Consider the following 19,329-nt stretch of genomic DNA (forward strand, 5'->3'; position numbering starts at 1 on the left):
GATGTAGTGTGCTGCGGCATACCTGAGTTGGGCAAAGTCTGCCTCCGAAGATGAAAGGAAAGAGCCTAAGTAGGAATCCGTGTGATCACTGTTCTTTTGCCAAGACACGGGGTGGACAATAAGATTCCTTTACAAAGCACTTGTGTAAGTGTTTGTCTGGTGCTGCAACTCACTGGGAATAGGGAGGAGCGTGTGGTAAGCCAGAGCTGGGGCGACAAGTTAGGTGAAAATGGGTCCTAGCCATCGGTTCCTGCATCTATCCAGAGGGTTGGGTACCTTCGTGGGCGGAGCGCGGCCTGCCCAGAGTGCCTTCTATATCCTGGGTCAGGCGCCAAGTTCCCCAGCATCATGCAGGAAGCTGCAGCCCCGCAGAGTTAGGACCGCTCATTTGGCACTCGAGGAGCCTTTCCCAGGCCAGCAGTCCAAAATAGAGCCGGGACCCAAGACGCCCACTAGAGGCAGGGTCGCGTCCCACTTCCGCGCAAGCCCGGCCCGCCCCCGACCTCAGGCACGGGGCGGGACCCTTGCAGCTGTCCGTCCAATCCCGTTCCCCGGTAAGTGCGGGGCGGGACCCTCGCGACTTTCTGTCCAATCTAGTTCCCCGGCTAATGAGGGGCGGTACCCTAGCAGCTTTCCGTCCAATTCCCGCATCTTTGAGGCCCAAGGGGGAGCGAGCCGGCGCTGCTGTAGGCTGAGGCTGCGGCAGAGGCGGCGAGGCGCCGGCGGTGAGGACGGAGAGGCCCTCTGAAGCAGCACTCCCTCCCTTCCCTAATCCTTCAACTCGGGGGCAGGGGAAAGTTAAGTCGTGCAGAACAGACTTAAGTCGTGCAGAACCGCAAAGGTGCCTGGATTTGGCGGAGGAGTAGTGTCATCAAGCATCTCGGCTGCTGGGGTCTGAGGGGTACCCCCAAGGTTGGGCCGCGGGGCTGCTCTGTTGTGGTGCTTGGATTTCTCTCACTTGGATGGCCTCTGGAGTACAGAGTTGCCCTTGGGTTGGTGGGAGGAGCCTCCGAGCTCTCATTGCCCTCTGCTCTTGCTTCCACCCTTTGCCACTCTGGACGAACCTGTTACCCGGCCACTGAAAAGGTCTAATGGAAGGTGTACTGTCTGAAACCTAGTTAATTGTATAATCATTTACTCCTGCTCTCTAGCAGGTGGACTATTTGCGTGTGTTTGCAGCGATTCACAAAAAGTTTGTCTTGGGAACTCCCAGCTCCTAGGTTGTCTGCATTCTACCTTCTTTCACTGGCTTGTTCATTTCTTTTTCCCTCTTAAATGTTTGTTAAGCTTGTTTCTTTCTTCCCACAGTCACCAACTTAGTTTAGTTCCCTGTGATCCCAAAACAATTGTTGCAGCAGGCTCCTGGCAGTTTTAAGCAGTTCATCTTCTTGGTGTACCGGTATGTGACAATTCCTTCACTTATTGTTCGTGGTTCTTTTCCACTTTCGGTGAATTCATATTTCATTGCCCCCAGAAAGTCCATTCTAATTAAATCTAGCATAATCATTTGCTTAGTGCTATTGGAACTATATTGTGTAATTTAATCTTTGTGGTTGAGAATTCAAGAAAACTCTTCAAGAAAGAATCCGATAATTTATATTTTTAATGTGTACCGGTTGGTGGATTAAGCACTATAGTTGGTATGAAACTAATACCCTTGCTTCCAGTTTTCTAGAGTCTATTAAGTGGCACACAGGTAAACAGAATAGCTTATCTTCTCTGTGTGGATGTACTAGTCTTCTATTGTTGCTTTAACCAATTACCACAAATGCAACAATTAAAACAACACAAATGTATTATCTCATAGCTTCTGTAGATGTGAAGTTTGGGTGGGCTTAGCTGAGTTCTTGGCTTAGAATTTCACAAAACAGAAACCAAGGTTTCTGTAGATATGAGTTCTTTTCTGGAGGCTCTAGGAGAGAATCCACCTCTAGGCTATTTCAGGTTGTTGACAAAATTCACACTGACATCTCCATATCCTTACTGTATGTCAGCGTGAGCCTCTTTCAGTTATTTAAGGCCATCTGCATCTTCAAAGACACCACAAATCCTTCTCAAGCATTAAAGCAGTCTTACTTGTCTGCCACTGGCCAGAGAAAGCTCTCTGCTCGTATGGACTCAAGTGATTAGATTAGTTCCACTTGGATAATTTCCCTATTTTAAGGTCAGTTCTGTAGAGAATATCACAGTCACAGGAGTAATGATCTCACCATATTTGCAGGTTCTGGGGATTAGCAGGGGTGGAATCTTGGGGGTCATTCATAGTAATTGTGCCTACCACAATATGGTGGTTTCAGGCAGGATTATTTTGTTTTTATAATGTGCTTTCACAGGCATTGAAAACAAATTCTGACTTTATTGAATTGTATGATTAACCACTCTAAGATAAGGAAATTCACTTAAAGTTAGTTGCCCTAGGGGCACTTGGCTAGAAAGTGGCAGAGTCTATACTTGGATCCAGATCTACATTTCCATTAGGTCCAAACCCATGTTTATGGATGGTCAAAATGGTGTGCAGCCAAAGTCAATAGACAGCAAGAAGCTAAAGAACTTTGAGTTAATTATTATTTCTCATTTTCAAATTATCTCTTTATATTGGTGGTACAGGCTAAGCTCTTCTCCCTACAAAAGAAAGCCCAAAATACAATGGTGTGAATAAAATAGAAGTTTTTTTTTTTTTTTTTTCCATACAGCTACAGGTAGGAGTCCAGGACTAGTGGGGAGATTCTGACATCCTTCATACATGACTTCCATAAATGGGGCCACAGTGCTGTTTAGTTTGTCACTACCTAGCAGGTAGTGAAAAGGAGGGAAAGTGCAGGGAGAACACATGCATTATTCCTTTTTGGGAGCGTGACCTGGAAGTGACACACACAAGGTCATCACAAAGCCACACTGAGCTTCAAGAGAGGGTGGGAAAGATGTAACTGGGGGCTGTATGCATGGCTGAAACTCGATTCTGTTAAAGCAGAGGAAAAAAGGTATTAGCAGAAAACAGTCTCTGCTGTCTCCATGTTTTTGATAGTGTTCAATTCTGTAACCTTATATAAGTGGAATATTTTGTTTAGCGTTGCTATCAGTTTTAAAAAGTAGTTTTTGAAAGAGTAGGAAATTTGAATTCAATATTAACATTCTTTGATTTCTCAGTTGCTATTTTAATATATAATTATATTTAATATATTACATTATTTAATATAATTAATATATGATAATTTGCAAAGGCTTTGATAAATCTCATTTTTTATTTAGCATTTGTACACCTTATTCACATTTTGGGTTAGATTTCTTTGATAACAATGAATACATGTGTCAATATGTTCAGGGTTGCTTTGGAACACTTGAGACCATTCTGTGTAGGCCTCATACCACCTGTACAATTAAAGCAGCTTGTCATATGGTTTATGTATTCTATAATAATCTTTAATTCTACAGTTGGACACTTCCACACCTCTTTGTACTTTGTGCCCCAATGTTTTCTGTATCAATGCATAATCCTTTTCTATACATCAAATATTATCTATCCACTAAGATTTACTGCACGTTCCCTCACCTTCTATCATGTTGTTTTGTATAGGGGAAAGATTGTAGTCTTAAGAGATCTGGGTTTGAGTCCTGAGTTTGACCTTAGGTAAGTTACTACATTTCTGAGTTTTGGTATATTCATATGTAAAATGGCAAACAATGCCACCTTTCAGAGATAACGTAAAAGTTAGGGAGCTAACACATATTTTCTGTAATGCAAACTGGAGTACCTGGCAAATGCTAGGTGTTCAATAAATGGTAACTAATTATACCAGTCTCATTGATCACTCTTTACTTCTAGCACTTTGAGTCTACACATTCTTTTTAATTTTCTCTATCTGACAGATTTATAAATTTCATAATAACTGGTACCACGTCCTAGATATGCTGTGGTCCCTAAATACTGGTTTAGTGAATTGTGAATTGTACCTAGGATACATAAGACTATCTATGAGATTGAAGTTGTGAGGGCTATCTCTCTTTTCTTTAGTTTTCCTACTGTGATTTTATCATGGAAAATCAATTGGCTAAATCAACTGAAGAACGAACATTTCAGTACCAGGATTCTCTTCCATCACTGCCTGTTCCTTCACTCAAAGAATCATTAAAAAAATACCTTGAATCAGGTATGTTAATAATCTTTTAGTATATTGAAAGCTTATTGAAAATTTATTGAAAGCTTCTCCATTTTAGAGTAGGGCATCCTCAGAAAGCAAGCAGACGGTCTTTAAGTTTTTCTTACATAGGGGTCTAATCTATGTAAAGACTAAGCTGTGTCTATGTGAGGTTGAGCAGACAGCATGACAAAATTTATTATTCTATTGATTTAAAGAAAACAATCCTTGACATTTTAGTGCATGAATATGTCAAAGAATAACGTTATCTCAAAAACATATATTGTTATGGGTATTGAGACATCTGGACTTTCCACTGTTGTAGGAGTGTGTCATTGTGAGTATCTTTAGGCTGTTTCCTCAACTGTAACTATCTTATGACTGGGTCGTGACTGACAAGGAAGGTGCCTTGCTAGTCTCAAGATGGAGCTGAATTTAAAATGGTGTTACTCTGGCTCTCCTGGGCTCCTGCTTCCCCAAGATTTCCCCCTCTACTTATGAAAGAACACTTAACCTTAAGGGGAGATAAAGGGTGAAGGTTGTCCTTTTATAACTCCTTCTGGGAGGCAGTGGATGTTGATTGTTGGAACAGGGTCTTCTCATAATAGTGTGCAGTAAGCCTCTTCAGGGAGTCAGGGAGCTCCTTGCTTGCATGATGTCCCAGTCGTTTCTAGAAAGTTAATATACTAGGTTAGTAAATAGGTGAAACAGCTGCTAAGCTATTTTATCTTGCAGCCCTATACAATAAGCACAACAGAAGTAAAAAGCACAATAACTAATAATAATGAATATTATAATACCAAGCATAATGAAAAGAAATGCTTTCCAAGTGCTGGAGAGCTCATGAAACCCTGCTGTTATAGGGTCATAAGACAGGGAATCCATTGCCAAATACAAGTTTCCAGAGAACTCATGTCCTGGGATGGATTATGGAAGTAATCAGGAACACAATATAATACTCAGTTTTGTTCAAGGCACAAGTTCCTCCCTTGGCTGCAGTTAAAAAATATATAAGGCCGTATGGTTTTGCAAGGCCACTGGTTTTATTTGGGAAGTTTCTTCTGTCAGGAGGGTGATAGCCTGATGAGTGTCATTGAAAGCTGCACCAGTATGTTTTGCTAGGGTCTTTATTTGTGATTCAATATATATAACTGCTGCTTGAGGAGAGAATATGGCCATAGGATAAAACCACAAAGGAACCTGTTTTGTCATCATCTATGATGGGCCTTGACTGGTTTTCAGTTGGTGAGGAAGGAATTTAGATGTATAACGATATGTCATACAAGGTAGTGATCCCTAGTACATTGTCCAGTCCATTTGTAAGATAGGTATAGCCAATTGTGAGACCCATGTGCCCATAATCATCCCCAAGGTGAAGGATGGGCACCCAATCTTAGAGATTTATTTTGCCATTCTGTCCACATTTGATTAGTTAAGACCAGAGTCTGATTGCATTGTTGGGTGGCAACCACCCCACGTTGTAGGTTTCAGCCTGGAAGTGGCTGGTGTCATGTCTCTCAAGGCATAAGAGTGCTTTACCTGTCACCTGAATTTGGGTAGCCATTAATCAACTAAACCCATCAAAAATGGTATAGCCTAAAGTGGGGATGTTATGTAGTTGTCTGCAGAATAATTGAAAAAGGTGTTTTTTTGTTTGTTTGTTTCAGTAGAGGAAAGGAAGGATAGTGGCTGGTGTCTTTTTGATACATTAGAAAAGGAAAGTATTTATCTATTATAAACCATTCATTGAGGTGGCTTAAATTAGCCTATTGGATATGCCAAGGTAAGCCTGAGGGTGATGAAAGAGGTAATTCACTGCATACCCAACAGTTTTTCTGGTTTATAAGGGAGGCCATAGTTTGTGCCCATTCTGTAAACAAATTAGCTCCAATATTATAATAGATCACGTTTAATATTAAAACCAGTAATTTCATTTTGAGAGTAGTGCTTATCTACTGGATGGATTCTTTTTTTGAAGAGAAGCCACAGGATTCTTTATTGGCTCACAAGAGTATGCTAGAACAGTGGTCACCACGTTGAATACCTCTGGGACTTTACGAGAGGCAGGTTTAATTTTGGATGAATGTACCCAAGTGTGTACTCCCTTAAGCTTAACTCCACTAGAGGTACTTAGAAGCACTTGATAGGGTCCTTTCCACTTTGGAGAAAGTTGTCTGTAGGAGGTCCTTCTTTCCAAGTCTTTAATACGACTAAGTCTCCTGGTTGAACAGCAGAGTTATGAATATTTATGGATGTGGTTCTAACACATGAATATTGAACAAACATGCATGTAACATATGACTGTTTAACCCTGCGATGGAGACTTAACCCTTGCCTGACGTGATCTTAGATCCTATTTATAATTTGGTGTTTTTATTGCCATAAAGGGTCTGTTTTGTCAATCTTATGATTTCTATTTTAATGCTAAGCTAGTCAGTTATGACTGAATTCCAAGAAGACGAAAGATGTAGCAAAGCATGTCCAGTCTCCCTGCTTCCCCTCATGGCCCAAACTAGTTTTTCAGGTGTTTTAGATGCCCTTTGGCCAAGAAGAGGGCCCATTTTGTTGGGAAAGGGCTTAGAACTTTTTAAAATTTACTTATTTTAGTTTATAGTCCCCCCTTTTTTTGTCAAGGTATGCCATCAATGGCCAAGCTCTTATTTTGTCCAATATCGATGTCAGGGTGGTGTGCTACCTGCCCTGGGTCCATCATGTCTCTTGATGGGACCTCTATGGCCAAGGGGCTTAAACAAAAGACTTATGGCCAATTCAACATTCTAGGCCAGATGGGAATGGAGGTGGGCAGGCACTCATTAACCTTAAAACCCCTTTTAAGCAACATAAGAGCCAAAAGCCAAATGGCAAGGTTACAAAATTTACTTATTTATAAATTCTATCCATTAAGCTATTTTAATCTTGACTTGTAGCAGTTAGCCATATAAAATACAAGCATTTTGCTCAGCTTTAGAGGCAGTTTGCCTGACCTTGATTTGGAGGGCCTGAATTGATTTTATTCCCCACAACAAGCCCTTGCAATCTCATGTGGTAGTCTCTGGGCCTAGAAAGACTAAATAGTTTCAAATTATGGAGGAAAACAAAACATAAGGAATTAATGTTTTAAACAAAAATGTCATAAGCCCCACCTAGTTTTGAGAATGACAGGAAAGGAAGCCCATATGTAGCCAAATACTTAAATTATTTAATATCAAGGCATAGAAAAATTATATTCAGATATACACAAAATTATTAGATGAATTTTAATGTTTTGAATACAGGTCTGTCTCTATGTCTCTGTCTGTAGGTCTCATGAAAACAGTTTACTTTGATTGTCCAGGTCTAAAGACAAGGCTTTGATTAGTTTCAGCTTGCTATCAGATACTGGCAGGAGTCAGTAGCTTCTTTAGATGAGCTATATGTACCCAGGAGTCAAAGCCCTGTAACTTTAAGGCACAAGGATTAGTTAATAGCACTTGATAAGGACCCTTTTAAGGAACTAGAGGGAGTCCTTTAACGGATTTTTTTTTCTTTTCTTTTTATTTTTTTTTGAAACACGGTCTTGTTGTGTCATCCAGGCTGGAGTGCACTGGTGCAATCTTGGCTCACTGCAACCTCCGTCCCCTGGGCTTAAGCAATTCTCCCAATTTAGCATCCTGAGTAGCTGGGATTACAGTCATGCACCACCATGCCCAGCTAACTTTTTGTAGTTTTAGTAGAGATGGGGTTTTACCAAGTTGGCCAGGCTAGTCTCAAACTCCTGACCTCAAGTGATCCACCTGCCCCTGCCTCCCAAAGTGCTGGGATTACAGGTGTGAGCCACTACGCCTGGCCCTTTAACTGATTTTTTTCTAGTATATGTAATTATCAGGCTGGAAGTAGTATGTGTTAAGCCGTTTTTGCATTGATATAAAGAAATACCTGAGACTGGGTAATTTATTTTCAAATAAGAGGTTTAATTGGCTCTCAGTTCTGCAGGATGTACAGGAAGCATAGTGCTGGCATCTGCTTCTGGAAAGTCCTTGGGAACCTTACAATCATGGCAGGAGGTGAAGCAGGAGCAGGCACTTCACATGGTGAAAACAGGAGCAAGAAAGAGAGAGTGACAGGGAGGAAGAGTTGCCACACACTTTTAAACAACCAGATATAGTGTGAAATCAGACTGAGGGCTCACTTGTCACCAAGGAGACAGCCCAAGCCATTCATGAGGGTTCTGCTCCCATGATCCAGCCACCTCACATCAGGCCCCACCTCCAACACTGGGCGTTACATCTCAACATGAGATTTGGAGGGGACATCCAAACTATATTATGGTGATAATGGAGTTCATGGTCTGACTAAAAGCTGTAAAAAGATTCTACAGTCTTGTAGTAATTAATTTTTATAGCTTTTATAAATCCAGCAATAAGACTAAGTCAGAGACTTAATTTAGGATTTTGATTTTGAGGATGTTTATTAAACATGTTAAAAGGCTGAAAACACTTGATCAAAACAGAAGCAGAGGTCATTGTAAAATAATAGTTACTCATTTAGCCAAAGTGATAATGAAAATGCTTTAGAAGCAATACAGAAGGCTACATGATGTAAAAACCTTAACCCTTTTAAATCTTAGTTGTTTTAGCAACAAAAAAACTAATAAAGACAGCATAGAAATTATAAAATCTTGTTTCTTAAGACAGTTACCAAAAAGGCAAAAAAAAATTCTGCAGTGTGACTACTTCTCCTTATGGGAAGCCCATTTAGATAACCTGGACATCAAACCTGATGAAAAAAGTGCTTGAATTTAACTGGACCCAGGAAGAGTATGTTCAACATTATGAGTATAGCATAGGATTACCTCACTCTTAGGAACAGCATTAGTTTTTTGATTACATTGAAAATTTAGATATATTTTAAAAAGCCAAAAGTACAGAATCAAGTTATACTAGAGGTAAACATTGCTTTTCTAGACCTTCAAGATAAAATATTTTAGCATTAGGTCATAACAACAGTAAAATTAGAACTGGAGGAAAAAAAAAAGCTGATGACAAAGCTGAAGGAAAGAATTCTCTCAGACCTCAAAAAAGCAATAAGCAGTGAGATACAGTAAAAGTTGAACTTTTGGGATATGATTCTGAGACTTTTTAAAAGAAACAGTTTATAAAAGTAAAAGTAAAATTTCTTGTAATTTTATTAAGAGCAGATTAATACCTTAAGAAAATCTTGTTTTAATATCAGGGACCAAAATTTAGAAAGACTTATTTATAAATGATTTTCTTTTCACTGTAACCAATTTAATCACATACAAAATTCCTTTCATGAATTCCCCTTCACAAATCTTATCACGACTTACACAAACCGTCTATGACATGCTTGGACTTTCTGACTTGTTCTTCTTTCTTTCCTAATCAGTCATTTTACTTTAGGACAAAAATTTACCATACAAGATTCTTTTTCATGCAAAAGTATTCTCTTCTGTATAACCTTTCTTACCAAAAATACGTTATTATTACTTTTTTTGAGACAGGGCCTCGCTTTCTTGCCCAGGCTAGAGTGCAGTGGCAAATTCATGGCTCATTGCAGCCTTGACATTCCGGGCTCAAGTGATCCTCCCACCTCAGCCTCCCAAGTAGCTGGGATTATAGACATGTACTACCACACCAGGCTAATTTTTGTATTTTTTGTAGAAATGGAGCTTTGCCATCTTGCCCAGGCTGGTCTTGAACTTCTGGCCTCAAGTGATCTACCTGCCTTAGCCTCCCAACATGCTGGTATTGCAGACATGAGCCACTGGGCCCAGCCAAAAATAATTCACAACTTTCTTCACATTTCTCTCTCCCTACTTGTTCCTTTTTACCTTCTTTCATAGGTAAATTTTAAATTAGCTCTAAATTATATAAAATTATTATGATTTTTCAACTGGGAGAATGTTCGCTTCCCTCAATTGAGAGATGCTGAATTAAATAACCCAGAGAATGAAAATCATCAAAACCAGAAAAAATAATAGGTTTAAACTTCAGGGCATGCAAGCACAGGGTGACATCTGTCACTAGAGAGGCACAGACAGCAAATATACAGCCGACTAAGAAACAGTAGGTACTGGCAAATACAACTTTGAGACTCAAATATGTTATCCAACTCTGGGTGGGGCCTCTAACCTCAACCTGGGGAATATGAGTATTCCTGTGTCTCCTGGGGCTTAGAAGGCTGAGTATATTGCAAAGTATATTGCAAAAAGGAAAAGGGATAACAAAGGGAAAGGAAGAGACAACAAAGAGCACTCACCTATACATGAATCCAAAAACTTAGGAAGCAAGAAACCTAGAATTGTTTGTCAGATGTTAGCATTTTATAGATAAAATCATTCCACAATTTTATTTTACTTTATTTTATTTTTCTGAGATGAGTTCTCACTGTCACCCAGGCTGGAGTACAGTGGTGCAGTCACGGGTCACTGCAGCCTTGACCTCCAGGCTCAGGTGATCCTCCAACCTTAGCCTCCCGAGTAGCTGGGACTGCAGGCAGGTGCCACCATGCCCTGCTAATTTTTGTATCTTTTATAGAGATGGGGTTTCACCATGTTGCCCAAGCTGCCAAAATTTTAGAAACATGTTTCCCATATTATAAACATTTCTTAATTGGAAATGACCCAGACATCCAGTGAGTCACTCCAGGAAAGCCATGGATCAAAATTTTGGGTAAAGTAGTCTTCATGGAAGTTTAAGGGGTTTTGTTTTTGTTTTTGTTTTTGTTTGTTTGTTTGTTTTGCCTTTTCACATTTTGTTTTTCAGTTTCGGATGAGTTTCTAACATGTATATTTCTTTTACAGTTCTGGTTGAACTGTAGAAGAAAAACAAAATCTCCAAGTAACCTAAACAGCAAGTTTTATTTCAATACTAGTAGTCTAATAATAACAGATTCAAATCAGGCAGAAAAGAAGAGAAAAATAGAGAGCTTTAGAAGACTCAATTTAATTTCATAGCTGCAGGGCAAAAGTAACCACCTGAATGCTAACAGGCTGAAACTTCAGACAAGAGAATGGGACTCCACAGGGGCAAGCAGATAAAGATTTCTGCCTATTTTAACGTGGGGTGTAAAAGCAACTAAGTCCTGCAATGGTTATGATATAGCAAGAACAGGCTGGACACAGTTGCTAACATCTGTAATCCCAGTACTTTGGGAGGCCAAAGCGGGCAGATCACCTGAGGTCAGGAGTTCGAGACCAGCCTGGCCAACATGGTGAAACCCTGTGTCTACTAAAAATACAAAAATTAGCTAGGCGTGGTGGTGGGCGCCTGTAATTCTAGCTACTTGGGAGGCTGAGGCAGGAGAATTGCCTGAACCTGGGAGGCAGAGGTTGCTGTGAGCCAAGATTGTACCATTGCACTCCAGCCTGGGCAACAGAGCGAGACTCTATCTCAAAATATATATATCAAGAACAAATCTTGTAAGTCTTCAGGTTTCCCATGCTATCCTGAGACATGACAAAGCAAACGAAAAGGTGATGGACAAAAGGCAAGTGTGGAAAGTGAATGCAGTAACCTCTGGGCTGGTCATAGGGGCCACTGTAAGGCTGCAGTAAAGCAAAGGCAACAATCTGGGAAATGATGAGAACTGTAGCTTTCCCATATCTGGCAAAGGGGACAAAGTGGATTAGTGCAAAGCATATATTGGCATACATCTTGCAAGGCTACTTTAATTTTTATTATACCCCAGGGACTCTCACCCTATTGGTCTGGGACTCTAACCCAAATATTATACCCTTCAGACTCTAATCCCATTGGGCTAGAAATACTATCCTTGATAGGATGCCAAGACAGACCCCACTTGTCAGAGGTGGCCAATTAGTGCTGTGCCAGCTGAATTTCCTCAGCATGGGATCTCGTCCTAATGTCCCTTTGTAGTCACCAGAAGATGTTACCACATAAGGAGTCTTGATCCAGACCCTAAGAGGGTGCTTGGATCTCACACGGGAAGGAATTCAAGGTGAGTTGCAGAGGGCAGTGAGAAGAGACAGCTTATTGAAAGCTACTCCATTGTGGAGTAGGGCATCCTCAGAGGGCAAGCAAAGGAATGCACCATACTTATTTTAAGTGTTTCTTATATAGAGCCCTTATCTATGTAAAGACTAAACTAAGCTACGTCTACATGAGGGTGAGCAGACAACATGACACAATTTATTATTCTATTGATTTAAATAAAACTATCCTTGACATTTTAGTGTGTGAATACATCCAAGCATAACTGTAATTATCTTGAAAACATATATTGTTGTGGGTATTGGGACACCTGGACTTTCTGCTGTTTAGGAGTGTGTCCTTGTAGATATCTATAGGCTGTTCACTCAACTGTAAATATCTTCTGAATGTGGGTCACGACCAGCAAGGAATTGTACCTTGTTAGTCTGCAGATGGAGCTGAAATTAAAATGGCATTACTCTGGCTCTCCTAAGCTCCTGCTTCCTTAACAACACTGTTAGAAGTTGAAGGTTTAATTGCTTCTTCATCTAGACTTGCAATAAAGTATAGGTGACTCTTGAACAATGCAGGGCTGGCGGTGCTGACCCACGTGTATTAGAAAATCCAAGTACAACTTTTGACTCCTCAAGTACTGAACTGCTAATAGCCTACTATTGACCAGAAGCCTTACCAATAACATAAACAGTTGATTAACCGATATTTTTATGTTATATGTATTATTTTCTGCATTATTTAAGTTAAAGCAAATGTTATTAAAAATGATAAGGAAGAGAAAAGTATATTTATTATCCATTAAGTGGAAGTGGATCATCATAAAAGTTTTCATTCTGATGGTTTTCATTTTGAGTATGTGGAGGAAGAGGAAGGACTGGTCTTGTTGTCTCAGAGGTGGTAGAGGAGGTGGAAGTAGGGACAGGAGAGGCAAGCACACTCATTTTATTAGGTATAAATGGACCTGTGCAGTTCAAACTCATGTTTTTCGAGTCAACCATGTCCTTAAAATATCCAAAGTTTTTTTTCTCTCTTTATGTTAATTTTTCCACAGTTTGAAAAGCCAAATAGTGTAAATAGTCTTGTGATGAAAAATGTAGTCCTTTGCCCCATCTCCCTGGCTCCCTCCCAACTTGCTAATCCCACTCTCTTAAGCAAGGATTTCCAAATCTTTTATTTGTTTCTTTTCTGCCACTTTCATGTTGTCAACTCTTAATTTTATTGTTCTGCTCTGATATTTAGTACAGTACTGTGTTTTACATATCCAAGTCTTAAGATTTGTGTAAGTTAGTAATAATAGAGGTGAGTTGGTGGTACTTGGTCTAAATACCTTAATATGTATTTTTCCTTTCTAGTGAAACCATTTGCAAATGAAGAAGAATATAGGAAAACTGAAGAAATAGTTCAAAAATTTCAAAGTGGGATTGGAGAAAAATTGCACCAGAAATTGCTTGAAAGGGCAAAAGGAAAAAGAAATTGGGTATTTGTTGTTACAATTGAATAATTGATGATGTTTAAAGAATGATAAATAAAAAGTACATAGTTTTTATTTTAAATTATTGCTGTAAAAATTTTTACAGTTTAATACTGTCATTTTCATAATCCGAAAGAAGGAATAAATCACTTAACTTTGGGAGTTTTCAATGGGTGGATTCGGGAACTTGTTAAAATGCAGATTTGCTGGGATAAGTGATTCTGATTCACATGTCTGGAATTGAGGCCCAGAGATTCTTATTTTAACAATCACTTCATGTGGTTTGGCTGCAGGTGATCTGTAGACTATGCTTAAGAAAAACATTTTGTCCAGGTGACTAGCTGGAAAAATCTGAAACTCTAAAATGGATATGTCACGTAGGTGACATAGAAATATTTTAGTAGTACAATGGAGAAAGGGAATCATTAAAAATCAGAGTGGAGAATGGTTACGTATATTGTATATTTCAGTTAGATAAATTGAGGAAGGAAGAAGCTAGTATAATATTTATTGAAGGTCTCAATAATTTTCCTCAAAATTCTTTAACTTCTTCAGCTCAACCATTTCTGTTATTCTCTATTATGAATCAGAGGATAAGGTTTTATAATTAAAAAGCATTGCCTTGGTCTAGAAATAATTATTGTACCTATCATTTAGTTTTAGAAATAAAAAGCAAGCTGTTTTTTTTTTGATGAACCATTGATATCTGTGATGGAATAATAAAATTTCACACTTCCGGATTCCTTTGTTCTCAATTTTGAGCCTTGAGTTATTTTAATTAAAGTGGGGCAAAGGTAAAGAAGTTGTTGTTTTATCTGTGTCTTTTTTGTTTATGTCTCTTTCTGAATTACTGAGTATAGTTTATAACATCACTTTCTTCAAAAATACTCTAGGTAATTTGATAAGATGTACTTACTTATACATGGAATTCAATTGCATATTGTGAAAGAGGGATACATAGAAAACAGTGTTTGTGAAAAATCTAAATTACTTTGAAGCCTACTGAAAACTTTTATTTATTTCTTTTATTTCTTTCTTTCTTTCATGTATTTATTTTTTGGAGACAGAGTCTGGTTCTGTTGCCCAGGCTTAAGTGCAGTGGTGCAATCTCGGCTCACTGCAACCTCTGCCTCCCGGGTTCAAGCTATTCTCGTGCCTCAGCCTCCTATGTAGCTGTAATTACAGGTGCGCACTACCACACCCAACTGATTTTTGTATTTTTTGTAGAGATGGGGTTTTGCCATGTTGGCCAGGCTGGTCTTAAATTCCTGGCCTCAAGTGATCTGCCCGCCTCTGCCTCCCAAAGTGCTGGAATTACAGGTGTGAGCCACTATGCCCAGCCAGTTTTTATATTTCTGATTTAGTATTTCAGTTTCTGTTTGGAAAAGGAAAATTGTTAATACCTTAATAATTGTTATGATTAGGTAAGGATTTATTGATTATCTATTATGCCCCAAGTACTCTGAAGAAACACCTATGTACTTTGTTGCATACTTGTGTCTACAATACAATAATATGTCTGAAGGTATCTTTTGGTGCTTTCTTGCTACTTGTTTTTGATAGTGTAGTTAAACCAAATAATACCTAAGATCCTATAGCTCCCTGCTGAAAAGAAATTATCACAATAACATTTCTCAATATGTACGATGATTTAAAGCAAGAAAACATGTTTTTATTTATTTATTTTTGAGACAGGGTCTTTCTCTGTTATCAAGGCTGGAGTGCAGCGGTACAATCATAGCTCACTGCACCCTTGAACTCCTGGGCTCAGGTGATCCTCCTGCCTCAGCCTCTTGAGTAGCTAAGACTACATGCAGGCCCAGCTAATTAAATTTTTTTTTTTTTTTTTTGTAGAGACAGGGTCTCTCTATGTTGCCTTGGCCTCCCAAAGTGCTGGGATTATAGGTGTGAGTCACCTCACCCGGCCAAAAAACATGTTTTTAAATGTTGAAGAATAATTAAAGAACAAATGTAGCTTGCTTTTTAAAATTCCCAGTAGTGACACATTCATGTATTATGAAGAACATTAAGGTGATGTTCTCAATTTCTTTTAGCTGGAAGAGTGGTGGCTGAATGTTGCCTATCTGGATGTTCGTATACCATCACAATTGAATGTCAACTTTGCGGGTCCTGCAGCTCATTTTGAACACTACTGGCCTCCAAAGGAAGGGACTCAGTTGGAAAGAGGAAGTATAATTCTTTGGCACAGCTTGAACTACTGGCAGCTATTAAGAAAGTAAGGAGACGTGTGAATTTAGTAACAAGCTTACCTGAAGTCTTAGGTAGCAAAATGTTGAGAAGCTTAATTTACTTATTTGGGGATGAATACTTCAGTTGTGGCTGGTTTTTAAATTTTATAATGACTTCTTGGTCAAAATCCTTTTTTTTTAATAGAGAAAAAGTGCCTGTTCATAAAGTTGGAAATACTCCTCTAGATATGAATCAATTCCGAATGCTATTTTCTACCTGCAAGGTTCCAGGAATTACTAGAGACTCAATTATGAATTATTTTAGGACCGGTAAGTAATAATTCAGGTATCTTTTTTAGTAAAGGCACTGGAATTTGGGTAGCCTACTATGATGTGATGGAACATACACTTTTGAAGAATATTACTATTGGGACTTTGACAAAGAAAGGTTTTCTGTGAGCCTTATATTTGAATCATTCTGATTAGTTCAGATATGATTTATGGCAATGGATTTTCTAAATGTGTCTTACATGGTTCAGCACAAACCTGATGCTTATATTCCATCATTTGAAAGTTTAAAGTTTAGTTGAAGAGTAGAATCAGAGTATTAAGAAAATCCTGAAACATACGATCTGGATGCTTCTCTTGCTTCTCTTTCTACCGTCATTTTTTATTACCTGAATTGTCTTTTTAAGTGTTTGCTTATATGTGCTCATCATGCCACAGTCTCCCTGTGAGTCTGCTTGTCCCTCCACCTTATATGAGGTAAAAGCCTGGAGTCACTCTTCCTTTTTTTTACTGTTTTATTTTTTTTGAGACAGGGTCTCACTCTGTTGACCAGGTTGCGATCTCAGCTCACTGCAACCTCCACCTCTTGGACACAAGTGGTCCTCTTGCCTCAGTCTCACGAGTGGCTGGGACTATAGGCAGGCACTGCCACACCTGGCTAATTGTGTATTTTTTGTAGAGATGGAGTTTCACCATGATGCCCAGGCTGGTCTCGAACTTCTGGGCTTAAGCAGTCTGTCCGCCTCAACCTCCAGAAGTGCTGAGATTACAGGCGTGGGCCACCATGCCTGGCTTGGAGTCACTCTTCTTAGAGACACATGAGTTCAGATTGACTCATCAATTTTTTTTTTTAAACTGGCAGTTTATGGCAGTTTCTGCTTGGTGTCCTAGCTTATCTTGAAATGGAAATATCTGCCGGGGTAACTGTTTTTTTTCTCAGTTTACACTTACTGAAGAGTATAATTATGAATGGATTTTTTTTCTTACATAAAATTATATTTAAAAGTAAAATATTTATAGCCAATCATGCTCATAGTATGAGGGATATGAGCTTACTTTCATGTGGAATTCAACTCTTCTTTGTAAACTTATTTACATGCTTGAGATATTTAATGTCCTCAAGCCCACATATATTTACCTTGATGTTACCAGTGAAACAATTAAAGGATTAGAGAAACTGAGTTATTCATGGTCTGAAGTTTAATGTAAAAGATGAACAAGATAAAATCAATGTAAGAAGAGTAATAGCAAAAAAAGAAAATATGCATACTAGTTAAGAACTAATATCAATAGACCTAGTTTTGAATTGTCTTTATCACTTCGTAGGTATATCCTTAGATAAGGTGACTCTTTTGAGTTATAGTTTGTAGAATGGGGATTCATTAATAATGCATCTCTTGACATGTTGATTGAAGCTGACATGGTTATTATATTTTGGGGCTTACATGTGAAGACATGTAGAGATAGGGATAAAGTGTGAGGTAGACATGAAAAAAAAATCAGAATTCATGGCAAATAGTATACAGAGTGTTCAAATAAGATAAGTAACTACATGGCTGTTTTATATTAGATAGTCAGGGAAGGCCTCTCCAAGGATCTGAATGATAAGACGAACCTGCAGAGTTTTTTGGCTTTCTTTTGTTTAGTTCACTTTTTTTGTTGTTGTTATTTTTTTGTGTGTGTTAAGGGCAGAATGCCCTGGGCAGGAATAAATTTAGCAGATTCAAAGGGCAGTAAGGATGGAGCAGGGTACACAGGAGGGAGATGGATGGGCAGATTGGAAAGGTGACTAGAAGGTAGATCATACGGTACTTTATAAACCAAGGTAAAGTGTTTGGTTTGCATTTAAAATGCAGTTTTAGTGAAAGTTGAAGAGGGAAGCCCAGCTGGAAGAGACAAAAGCAGATTGATGAAGTGGTGGTAACATTTGGAAATAATGCTTGCAAGAAAAGTTTTGATGTGCACTGGGAGATGAAAAATAATTTTTTTAAGATTGTGGTATTACCTCATAGGCATTGATACAGGAGAGGAGGAAAAATAATCTTGCAGGGGAGATGATAAGGAGCCAAAGTCATTGAGAAGGTAAAAGGCAAGAGGATCAAGAGCAGAAAGGTAGAGGGTTAGTCTTTGACAGGATCAAAGAAGAGAGGCAATAGGAGGGAATGCAGGAACTGTGAATCTAGAAACAAACAGATTGGCCAGTTTTGCTGTAGGAAGATGAGGAGGTACTTTGTATTGCTTATGTTTTTAGTGAAATAAAAACTGAGGTCATCAACTGGGATGGAAGATTTGAAGAAAAAAGGAGGTTTGAAATATTCTTTTTGGAAAGTGGGAAAAATAAACATGCTGTGGAAATAATGGAGTTACTGAACACTGCTGAGTGCCCATTTGAGATGTGTGTTCATGCATTTAAAGTTAGATGAGATGACATGTTGTGGTTTTTTCTTCAGCATCAGTGAGGGGCAGGAGGGGCAGGTGCAAAGGAAGAGGGGCTGAAGGATGAAAGCTTTTTGCAACGGCGAAATAATTTGGGACCATTGAATCTATCCTGAGTAAAGTGAAAATTGGGCCAGGCCTGGTGGCTCATGCCTGTAGTCCCAGCACTTTGGGAGGCCTAGGTGGGCAGATCACCTGAGGTCAGGAATTTGAGAACAGCCTGGCCAACATGGTGAAACCCCATCTCTACTAAAAATACAGAAAATTTAGCTGGGCACAGTGGCTCACACCTGTAGTCCCAGCTACGCGGGAACCTGAGGCAGGAGAATCACTTGAGTTCATGAATAGGAGGTTGCAGTGAGCTGAGATCATGCCACTGCACTCTGGCCTGGGCAACAGAGTGAGACTCCATCTCAAAAAAATAAAAGGAAAAAAAAAAGAGAGAAAATTGAAAAAATGAGTGTTGATAGGATGGGCAGCATTTAAGCCACTGAGGTTAGTCTCAATAAGCAGGCTATAATTATAACTAGTTTTTTGTTTTTTGCTTGTCTTTTTTTTTTTTTTTTTTGGTCTGTCACCCAGGGTGGAATGCAGGTGTGATTACGGCTCACTGCAACCTCGACCTCCTGGGCTCTGGCAGTCCTCCCACTTCAGACTCCTGAGTAGCTGGGACCAGGCACATGCCACCACACCTGGCTAATTTTTGTATTTTTTGTGGAGACCGGGTTTTGCCATGTTGCCCAGGCTGGTCTCGAACTCCTGAACTCAAGCAATCTGCCCGCTTCAGCCCCTAAAGTGTTGGGATTACACGTGTGAGCCGCAGCACCCAGCCTGTTGTTGTTTATGTATTTGTTTTTACCTAC

General features: G+C 39.2%; 1 protein-coding gene across 6 annotated transcripts in view; it reads left to right on the top strand.

Annotated features, from left to right (window-relative positions):
* The first annotated feature begins 652 nt into the window (after positions 1-652).
* Positions 653-19,329, top strand: part of CROT (carnitine O-octanoyltransferase) — a 57,819-nt gene continuing 39,142 nt past the window's right edge. For 2 of the 6 annotated variants that reach the window (XM_050785275.1, XM_050785279.1), the window contains exons 1-7: positions 653-841; positions 1,309-1,399; positions 3,575-3,628; positions 4,013-4,148; positions 13,435-13,559; positions 15,608-15,789; positions 15,948-16,072. In XM_050785275.1, the coding sequence (XP_050641232.1) occupies positions 4,034-4,148; positions 13,435-13,559; positions 15,608-15,789; positions 15,948-16,072 (547 nt within the window). In that variant the 5' untranslated portion in view covers positions 653-841; positions 1,309-1,399; positions 3,575-3,628; positions 4,013-4,033. Of the gene's footprint in view, positions 842-1,308; positions 1,400-3,191; positions 4,149-13,434; positions 13,560-15,607; positions 15,790-15,947; positions 16,073-19,329 lie in introns of those variants that run through there. The other 4 variants (XM_050785278.1, XM_050785277.1, XM_050785274.1 and 1 more) reach the window with 4 other exon arrangements.

This window comes from Macaca thibetana, chromosome 3, assembly GCF_024542745.1.
Source record: "Macaca thibetana thibetana isolate TM-01 chromosome 3, ASM2454274v1, whole genome shotgun sequence".
In the NCBI taxonomy this organism is placed as follows: domain Eukaryota; kingdom Metazoa; phylum Chordata; class Mammalia; order Primates; family Cercopithecidae; genus Macaca; species Macaca thibetana.